The sequence below is a fragment of the Brassica oleracea genome, chromosome C1, assembly GCF_000695525.1.
Source record: "Brassica oleracea var. oleracea cultivar TO1000 chromosome C1, BOL, whole genome shotgun sequence".
Taxonomy (NCBI): Eukaryota; Viridiplantae; Streptophyta; class Magnoliopsida; order Brassicales; family Brassicaceae; genus Brassica; species Brassica oleracea.
In genome coordinates this window covers 9,853,271-9,864,062 of record NC_027748.1, presented here as the reverse complement: position 1 = coordinate 9,864,062, position 10,792 = coordinate 9,853,271, and the positions used below count along the sequence as shown (strand labels likewise).

Genomic DNA, 10,792 nt, shown 5'->3' with positions numbered 1-10,792 from the left:
AATAATATCACTATCGTTTGATTCTGCTTAGATAATGAGTCCAATGAAATAATATACTCGAATATTCTTATGATATTTTGTAAATACCCTGTAATGTAAGATCTTAATTACATGTAACTAACTCTCATTTATATGTAAGTGTATCAACGATGAATAAGATAAGCAAATCTTACGACATCTTTTAAGGTATCAGAGCTCAGCTTTTAATTTTTTTTTCTCTTTTATCATCTTCTATCAGTCTCTTCTACAACACGTCTCTATGGCGACCGTTGAGAGAGCATTCGGAGTGACGAACATAAAAACCCACATACCATTAGTACTAGACTTAGATGTTTTCAATTATGATGCTTGGAGAGAGTTCTTCCTCACTCATTGCCTCGTGTTCGATGTTCTCGGACACGTTGATGGCACTACCCTACCAAATGACGATGACGATCTCCCATGGAAGAAGCGCGACGGTTTGGTAAAGCTCTAGATCTATGGTACTCTCGCACCACCCCTGTTCAAATCGTCATTCAAAACTGGCGGGGCGGCAAAAGATGTATGGCTTCGCGTAGAAAACCAGTTCCGCAACAACAAAGAATCTCGTGCCATACAGCTTGACAACGATCTCCGCACAAAGGAAATTCGTGATAAAACAATCCAGGAGTACACGCAGAGTCTCAAATTCATCACTGATCTACTGGAAAATGTCGACGCACCAGTAAGCGACAAAACTCTCGTCATGTACATGCTCAATGGCTTGAACGAGAAGTTTGATCACATCATCAACGTAATCAAGCATCAAAAACCATTCCCGACGTTTGAAGAAGCTCGTAACATGCTAGAGCTAGAGGAAACAAGACTAAAGAAGCCTTTAAAAGGCGGCGCAGCGAGTCACAACGACACTCCATCCTTGTCTACTGCTCTTGTCGCAACGACAAAAGAATCAAACCAACAGACAGTTACCATGGACAATTGGAGAACAACCGCGGTAACAGGAGAGGCAATCGCAGACGTGGGAGATACAACAACTACAACCAACGTCCACACTACGCAAACTGGAACATGCCACCCTAGTTCTAGAACGGTGGTTACAACAACTGGCAGCAAGGACCGCCCCAATGGTTCCCATATCCCACTGGAGGACCACCTTAGCGTCCTTTCAATCCGCGTGGACAACAACAGCAACAACATGAGGCGCATTACGTGGACAACAACTATCAGCCAACTCGAGACTTCGCAGAGACGTTCAATACCATGACCTTATCTGAGCAAAATTGGTACATGGATTCCGGAGCTACCTCGCACTTGGCTTCTTCCGCAGGTAACCTCTATTATGTTACTAAATTGAACACCGGGAACTCAGTTGTTGTTGGTAATGGATCATCAATTCCAATCCAGTCATCTGGTAACTCGCTCATACCTTCTAAAACTCATCCTCTAAAGCTTACAAATGTTCTTGTTGCACCTGACATTGTAAAGAATCTCATTTCTGTTTGTCAATTCACAAACGACAATTGGTGTTCGATTGAATTTGACCCGTTTGGTTTCTCTGTGAAGGATCTTCAGTCTCGGAAAACCATACTCCGCAGTGACAGCTCAGACGACCTCTATTATGTGCCATTGAGTCTCAAACCACATCATGTTGTCTCGCCATGTGGTGTTCGGCAACTCCTTGTTTATTTCTTGGCTACTCCCTAAGACACAAAGGCTATCGCTGTTTGGACTTAAAGACAAACTGCATCATTATGTCTCGCCATGTGGTGTTTGATGAGTCTACCTTCCCAGCAGCACAAACACAGTCTAGCAGTTGCTCCACCTATACTTTCTTGGAACGCTCAGACCATCCTTCTCCAATTTTTCAATCAAGCCTTCTAAATCCATCTCCCGCTCCTGCCGTGGACAACACGGTTGTTTCCGGCACTCCAACTCAAACACAAACCTCATCCGCTTCAGCTACTCTGACGCCTGCTCCTCCAACTACTGTCGTTCTACAACCTACACGAATGACAACAAGGGGACAAACATGTATCATCAAACCTAAAAAGCATTTCAATCTTTATACTTCCTCTGTTTCCAGAATTCCTACTACACACCAGAAAGCTTTGCTTGATCCTAACTGGAATCCTTCAATGATTGAGGAGTACGATGCTCAAATTAGAAATAAGACTTGGAGGTTGGTTTCTAGGCCTCATAATGTAAATGTTATTAACTCTATGTGGCTGTATAAGCACAAATATGATGCAGATGGACAACATAGAAGGCACAAGTCTCGTTTGGTGGCAAATGGGAAAACACAAGAAGAAGGCATAAACTATGATGAAACCTTCAGTCCAGTTATTAAACCAGCAACAATCAGATCAGTACTAGACATAGCACTTAATCGCGGCTGGGACATAAGGCAATTGGACGTCAAAAACGCTTTCTTGCACGACACCATCACAGAAGACATTTACATGCATCAACCACCGGGATTTGTTAGCAAAGAGTTCCCACACTATGTCTGCAATCTGAAGAAGGCTTTTTACGGCCTTAAGCAGGCCCCTCGCGCATGGAATGCTTGCTTTAGCCAGTCCTTGTTACGTCTTGGATTTGTCACAACAAAGTCTAATGCCTCGTTATTTTTCTACAGCCGCAATGGAAAACTCGTTTACCTTCTCTTGTATGTCGACAGTATCATCTTGACAGGTTCAAACGCTAAGCTACTTGACCACATCACAACCAGTCTACAAAAAAAGTTTTCAATGTCAAACATGGGTCGACTGCGATATTTCTTGGGCATCAAGGTAGATTACAACAACCAAGGACTCTTTCTCTCCCAGAAGCAGTACGCATCCGACATCATAGCCCGCGCAGGAATGACATCTTGTAAACCTCTTTCTACACCAGCTGATGTACATGCCAAGCTCGCCGCTGATACAAGTGATCGTATTGCAGACCCAACACGATATCGCAGTCTCGCAGACGCTTTACAGTATCTCACCTTCACCAGACCAGACATAGCATATGCGGTACAAAAAGTCTGTCTCTTTATGCATGATCCTCGAGAAGCTCACCTAACAGCCCTTAAGAGAATCATTCGCTATGTACAAGGTACACAGGATCATGGCCTGCAGATGTACAAGTCGAAACAAAGATCCCTCACTGCTTACTCTGACGCTGACTGGGCTGGATGTCCGGACACACAAAGATCAACATCAGGGTACTGCGTTTATCTTGGGGAGAACCTCATCTCGTGGTCGTCGAAACGACAGCCTACAGTCTCACGCTCCAGCGCAGAAGCAAAGTATCGAGGCGTGGCTAATGCAGTAGCTGAAACATGCTGGCTCCGAAACCTGCTTCTCGAACTTCATCATCCACTCTCGCGCGCCACTCTGATTTTCTGCGACAACATAAGCTCTGTCTACTTGTCGTCCAATCCGGTAAAGCATCAACGCACCGAACACGTCGAATTGGACATTCATTTCGTCAGAGAGAATGTAGCAATCGGTGAGGTGAAAGTTCTACACGTCCCTTCAGCATTCCAATACGCTGATATTTTCACTAAGGGACTTTCTTCATCGTTGTTCGTCTCATTCTGTAACAGTTTAACCGTCAAACGTTTAAACGCTTCAACTGAGGGAGGGTGAAAGAATATACTCAGATATTCTTATGATATTTTGTAAATACCATGTAATCTAGGAATATCTTAATTACCTGTAACTAACTCTCCTTTATATGTAAGTGTATCAACGATGAATAATATAAGCAAGTACATCTTTCATCCAAAACCCTCGTTTAGTTTCATACTTACTCTACTTCGAAATCTTTTTCTGCTATCCTTATATATATACTTCGGTTATGGTCCTCTAGAAAAAAAATCCATGCTGTAATATTAAATGTATTTTTACTGTGGTGACTGATCGGATCAACGATAAATAATTTTTTTTTTTATATCTGTCTATATATATATACTTCACAACTCCAACACATTGCTATAAAGTATATACATACAAGTGATAAAACAGACAAGTCCAGACTAACTCTCAAAGTATGATCCCTTACCCAACCGTCCAAGACGCGTCCGTAGCTTTAGGACGGAACCTGACTTTGTTCGAGACGGTTTGGTTCGATTACTCAGCTACCAAATCTGATTTCCATGTCTATTGCCACACCATTTTAGTACTCTTTCTCGTCTTTTCTCTCGCTCCTCTCCCTTTTGTGTTTGTTGAATTGACTGGCTGGTTCGAGCGGTTCAAGATTCAGCCGAAGGTGAAGTATTCGTTGTCTGATATGTTTCTGTGTTATAAAGAGGTTATGAAGCTGTTCCTTCGTGTAGTCGGCACGTTGCAATTCGTTACTTATCCTTCCATCCAGGTTACTTATTGATTTTTTTTTAATATATTTTTTTGTGAACATGTTATTAACTTTGTAAGCGTTTAATTTGAGTCTTTTTTTTAGAAAAATTAAAAAAAGAAATCCAATATTTTATATAGAAAAAAAAATATTTTCCTATTTAAAGTGTTTGTATTGCAACATATTTTGTGTTAGAGTTATTTAAATTTGCAAATTGAACATTTAAACGCAAAAACCTTGTGATCTTGAAATGTACTAGACACATATCTGTGTGTTAATTACAGATGGCTGGGATTCGAAGTGGATTGCCATTACCATCGTTAATGGAGATAGTAGCACAATTAGTGGTTTACTTCTTGATAGAAGATTACACTAACTACTGGATCCATAGATGGTTGCATTGCAAATGGGGTTATGAGAAGATACATCGAGTCCATCACGAGTACACATCTCCAATCGGATATGCATCGCCATATGCACACTGGGCCGAGGTCCTGCTTCTTGGGATCCCGACGTTTCTTGGACCGGCGATTGCACCTGGCCACATTATGACCTTTTGGTTATGGATAAGCTTACGTCAAATGGAGGCCATAGAAACTCACAGCGGGTAAACTGAACATCCAAATCATAGTTCTGTTTTGCGTTTACATTACCTTCCGAATAAATCATAATAACGGTTTAATAATCGTGTTACCATTTGAAATTGTTGTATTTGTTTTCAGATATGATCTTCCATGGACTCTGACAAAACTGGTTCCATTCTACGGTGGAGCTGAGTATCATGATTATCATCACTACGTTGGAGGAAAAAGTCAGAGCAACTTTGCTTCAGTTTTTACTTATTGCGACTATATCTATGGAACTGACAAAGTGAGTACGAATCAAATATCACGTAAAGGAAACTCTTGTTCCTTCGTTTATTCGAACTATAAATCTTTGATGACAATGACAAATTTTGTTTTTTATAAATTTTTCTATCACTAGGGCTATCGAGTCCATAAGAAGCTTCTTCAGCAGGTTTAATATTCTTCTCAAACTCAGATTCTACTCTTTGTTTCTTATATAGCCTCATATATATATGGTCTTTTATCAATATTTTGTTTGTTTGATGATACATGGTAGATTAAGGAGGAAGCTGATCAGAAGGGAGGAAGGAAATATGATTAGTAATGAAGCCCTTTTTGTCAAAAGAAATTGATTAGTAATAAATCCGATAGAGGGTTGAAAGTTTCAACCTATCGATAAGTTTAAATGAATTGTATATGATCACATATATATAGCCCATATAGGTTTAAGGGGATTGTGTTGGTGTTATTTATTTTCCACAATTAATATATGTGTTGGTGTTATCTATCTATAAATAGGTCTATCCGTATGAGATTATGCGAGGCTTCACTACTTCTCATGAAGAGAGACTTGTGTCTGTCTCTATTTGGGGTAACAAATCAGTAAATATAAAACGAGTAAATTTCTTATTATGTTTTTTTTATAAAATAAAATAAAATAATTCGGATTGGTTATGGCTTTTGGGTGATTCAGGAGACCCGGTTTAGTTTAACCAATGCGTGTAATGAAATTACTTTACTTTCTTTTAGTCCCCACAAGCCTATTTGTCTGCCCATGAAAAAACCAAAGTAAAGAGAGATGAGGACTTTAGTGTAAGAAAGAAAGGAATCCAGAGAAAACTATCCTCGGTTTTTCCAGCTCGATTCTCTACTTAAATTTCTCAATCTTTCGAGTTAGAAATCTCGTCGAGAGCAATGGCGTGGAACGTGTTCAAGTACTGCACAGCACTTCGCGCGTTGGGCTCGATCATGATCCTAGTCGTAATCGGGATCATCGGATTCACATACTACGCCCTCGTCGTCGCGAATTACGGACCTTCTCTGTTCCTCGGTGGTTTCGATTCACTACTTGCTCTTCTCGTCTTAGCGCTCTTTCACTTTCTGGTATTATTAACTCCCATCGCTTCGAGATCAAAAATTGAATCTTTTGTAACCCTAGCTTGTTGATTTACAAATACAAATCGAAATTGAATTAGGAAACGAATAAGATAGTGAAGTTATTGATGGGTACGAGTATAAGCAATAAAGTAGTCACCTTTATTGTATCTTGTTATAGATTTATTTACATTTTAGAACTCAGAGACTTCTTAAGCGATAGAAAGAAGAAGTGAAGGAGTGCCTTTGTGATGATTATTTACTGGTTTTGTTACTGTGCAGCTTATAATGTTATTGTGGAGTTATTTCTCTGTTGTTGTGACGGACCCTGGTGGTGTTCCACCGGGATGGAGACCGGAGCTAGACATAGAGAAAAGCGACGGAAACCAAGAGTACTCATCACTTACGGTTGGAGATTCCTCCTCTCATATTGTAAGATACTGCCGGAAGTGCAATCAATATAAACCCCCTCGTTCTCACCATTGTTCTGTCTGTAGGTCTCTTTGACCTGTGACTCTCTTTTTAATTCGAATCCAGATAGTGTATTTAGTTGGTGAGCAAAAGGTTTCATCTTGTGGTTTTAGGTGGAAGATGCATTCTAAAGATGGACCATCACTGTGTTTGGGTTGTTAATTGTGTTGGGGCAAAGAACTACAAGTCTTTTCTCCTTTTCTTGGTATGTCAAAAGGAACTTACATTAACTCTTCTGCTAATGACATTGTGTGTGTTGGCCTAATGCTATGTCAAAAAATGCAGTTTTACACATTTCTTGAGACAACGGTGGTTGCAATATCACTGTTTCCTGTTTTCCTCGTTTTCTTTACCGATGGAGACAGTGATGTCACCGTATCACCAGGAAGCCTAGCAGCCACTTTTGTTGCATTTGGTGAGTTCAAAGACACACACACATATGTATATCTCAATATCTTTATTTTTTTTTGTGTGTGTTTTCTTGTCTAATTCATAATCTTACCTTTCTTGCTTTTCCAGTATTGAACATAACATTTGCGCTAAGTGTCCTAGGCTTCCTAATCATGCACATAATGTTGGTCATCCGTAACACCACAACTATTGAGGTAAAAACAAACTCTCACTTTTGTGTTTGCTGTTAACTGAACTCAAAAAGGTTAATGGCAATAAACTTACTGACTAAAGTAATGGTGTTTGATCTCAGGCGTATGAGAAACATACAGCTCCTAACTCTCCTTATAACCTTGGTCGTAAGCAAAACTTTGAACAGGTTTTTATCTTCATCTCACATGCTTTTATGGTAGATTCGTTGAAGTTAGTAGAAGAAGTTTCCCGTTACTAATCTTAGACATAAACACAATCAAAGCTTCTTTTTTTTAAAAGTAAGTTTGTTTGTTTTGCTGGATCAGGTTTTTGGAAAGGATAAACTGTATTGGTTCGTGCCATTGTACACAGAAGACGATATGAAGAGGATGCCAGCACTTCGAGGGTTAGACTTCACGAGCAGGTCCGAGGAGTCTGAGCCGCTTCAGTCTCTATGACGCTAAGCTTCAAACTTTTGGAAATGGGTTTCTGCTTTGTGTATGTATCATTGATATGTCTTTGTGTATTAAAGATCAGTGCTTCTTTTATGGAATTTGATTCTTTGTGTAAAAAAAATACTCGAACTTTTTGCACTCCATACATAATTGGGATTCATGCTCATTTTAAAACGATTTCTAGTCTATTTCATCAAATTATTTTTCTTGTTGTGCAAACAATTATTCTCAAAATAATGATGTTTAAAGGTTTTGCGTACTGATTAAGATACCACTAATGTTTATTCTATTTATCTCCATTTACATAAGAACATCAATAACTACATAACTCAACCAATAAAAATTATATTGTTTGATACTAAATACCAAATAATATTATATATATTTTACATACAAACACCACTTAATCGAAAACAATAAATATTCTTAAATTATTTTGGATACGCATTTTGGTTTAAATTCGGATTTGGTTTGTTTGGTTCTAAATTTTTTTTTGAGTAATTGCATTCTACACACAAGGATTATAGGAAAATTAGGCGAATACACATACAGCATTTTCTTAGTTTAAGTCATTAATGCTTATGACCATTTTACCCCTATTCCATATACGATTCTAACCTTTTTTTTTTTGCATAGATTCTAACCTTAATATTTCTACTTTTACGGAAAAAAAAATATACGGGTCTCCTCTCTTTCTTTCTCTTCTCCCCCTTCTCTCTATCTTTCAACCTCCGATCTGTGTTTGGCAGTCCAAGAGATGTATATGTTTGAGGATGCTTTCTTTTAATCTTGTTGTCTTCTCGATGGATCTGCTGCATGTGGCTCCGAATCATATGATCATCGGTGTAGATCTACTTACCCAAGCCCTGCGACATAGAATCCGACTACTTCCGTATCCAGACGCATTAGCTACGGCTCCGTCACCAAGCTCGAGGGTATTCAGGTGAAGCGGCTTTTTATTTGGGTGGATGTCGATGAGATCAAGCTCGATCTACCTTCCACGGATTCAATCTACTTCAAGGTTGGGTTTATCAACAAGAAGCTTGCTATTGACCAGTTCAAGACTGTACATTCATGCGGTGTGTCTGGGTAGTGTGGAAGTTCTTGGAAGAGTTTTTTTTCAGGTAAAGATGATTTCTTTGACCTAATTAGATCTTGCGTTTCTGGGTTTTTGAAATTTATCTCAAAGTTGGCAACTTTATTGAGTTTTGATCGATGATCTAATTTAAATTTCCTGACTTTTTTTGGTGATAACGAATCAATTGCCGCCATGGTTGCTACAATCTAAAATACAGATAAGTTTCTCTCCCATGTATTTCTCTATTTTGCCTCTATAAACGAATATTTTCAAAAGATTCTATTTTAATTTTACGAAAGATACATTTTGTTTAACTTTTAAAATATTTTCATAAACTTATGAATTTTTTTAAACTAAAGTTTTGTTAAAAAACTATTATGTAAATAAAAAATGTTATTATACTCTTACAAAAACTGTATTTCTCTATAAATATAATTATTTTGGTTATAAACTATAAAAATTTGAAATTTAAAAGACTATTTTGAAAATAAAAAAGTATGACTCTGTAATCTATAATAGAGGAATGTTAGAAGCATTGTCTATTTTAGAGGTGGAAATAGAGATGGGATGAAATACTTTTACCTCTATTATAGTGTATAGAGGGGGGGTGTTGGAGATGCTCTTATGGGCTTTGTTTAGGGTTCTAGAGGATGTCTTGTAAAGTGGATCAAGAACAAAGCAAATATGCTTTCTTTACCTAAGAAAAGCTTTGCGTAGGGTGATGAACCGGTGGGAATCTGAGTGACTCGGTACCACAAACCGTGTGCACTTCAGAGAATCATAAACACTCTTGAAGTTGATGAAGTAGCGGCTCTGCGTGTGTCTCCATTTGGGAAGTTCGTCGATACTGCAGAGTTGCCAACATTTTCCAGAAGATTTGTGAGATATATCATTTCACGGCAGTTTTTTTTTTAAGGTCGCCAAAAAGCATGAAGTTTGGGAGATATATCTGTTCAAATTTATGTTTGCTCGTGTTTGCTCACTTCAGAATAGGAAGCTTGTCTTATAAGATTCCACAACTGGAGTTTGGTTCATAATTTCATTAATCATGAAATCTATGATGTGTCAAGCTATATACTTCTTTATTCACACAAATTATATTATCCCTGCTCTAAAATGAATTATTCATGTAATTTGTTACATGTAATTAAGCTTGTCTTATAAACGACTAGATCCAGCGGAGCTATTTGTTATCCATGAACTAAAAATGTATTAATATTGCTTTGAAATCTAAAGAATTTAGAGTTTATATGCCAGGTTAAAGTTGCTGCTCGGTGGTTAAAATCACCCGTGTCTTTGTAGCTACACTGCTAATCTATGCGTTTGAAATGTATGAAACGACCGGTCAACATTTTTAATTAAATTTGTTGAATGTCAGGATCAATATTTATGTACTTCCTTTCACTCACGTGCTCATTTTTGTGTAGTCGTCACTATATTCCTTCTTAAAGTTGCCATGTCCAATAAGAAGTTTAACCATACTTGTTTACATATTGTTGATTTAATATATAAACAGTTACATAAAAGTTTAACCATCCAAAAACCTCCCACATCTTAGCTAAACTTTAAGATAACTGTTTCCAAAATACAAAGACAATGATAACATAGATCCGAAGCTGATATAATATCATAATACAAACCACACGAGCATTTGATCGAGTGAAACCAATCAACACAACCTTCGGTGTTACCCAAGTGATTACTTCTAATTGAACTATACCATGGTTATATACGACCAGCGTAGCTGGTTATACCTGGCTACACTACAAGAAAACAGCAAGGATTCTGAGGGAAAAAATCGTCGGAATTTCGTCGGAATATCGTTATTCCGACGACATACCGACGAAATAAGTCGTCGGAAATAATTCCTCAGAATTTCTTCTTTCCTCGGAAATCCCTCAAAATTTTCCGACGGAATTCCGAGGAAACAAACTTCCGAGGAAATTTCG

The 10,792-nt window shown here is 38.2% G+C and overlaps 2 protein-coding genes and 1 pseudogene across 3 annotated transcripts; all 3 read left to right on the top strand.

Moving 5' to 3' along the window:
- The first annotated feature begins 259 nt into the window (after positions 1–259).
- On the top strand, positions 260–1,243 carry LOC106330965 (annotated as a pseudogene).
- A 2,771-nt stretch (positions 1,244–4,014) lies between these two features.
- LOC106323132 (methylsterol monooxygenase 1-3) lies at positions 4,015–5,911 on the top strand. 2 transcript variants are annotated; one of them, XM_013761303.1, is made up of 6 exons: positions 4,015–4,338; positions 4,602–4,924; positions 5,040–5,187; positions 5,302–5,334; positions 5,440–5,514; positions 5,682–5,911. In XM_013761303.1, exons 1-5 carry the CDS (start codon positions 4,015–4,017, stop codon positions 5,482–5,484), a joined length of 873 nt encoding a protein of 290 aa, XP_013616757.1. In that variant the 3' UTR covers positions 5,485–5,514; positions 5,682–5,911. The 2 variants fall into 2 exon arrangements, with proteins under 2 accessions (XP_013616757.1, XP_013616753.1); XM_013761299.1 differs by lacking the exon at positions 5,682–5,911 and having other exon boundaries at positions 5,440–5,670.
- Positions 5,912–5,946: 35 nt separating this feature from the next.
- LOC106323120 (probable protein S-acyltransferase 13) lies at positions 5,947–7,942 on the top strand. Its single transcript, XM_013761289.1, has 7 exons — positions 5,947–6,266; positions 6,540–6,750; positions 6,842–6,933; positions 7,014–7,143; positions 7,248–7,333; positions 7,432–7,497; positions 7,637–7,942. The coding sequence occupies exons 1-7, from the start codon at positions 6,078–6,080 to the stop codon at positions 7,766–7,768; spliced, it is 906 nt and encodes a 301-aa protein (XP_013616743.1). The 5' UTR covers positions 5,947–6,077; the 3' UTR covers positions 7,769–7,942.
- The last annotated feature ends 2,850 nt before the right edge of the window (positions 7,943–10,792 follow it).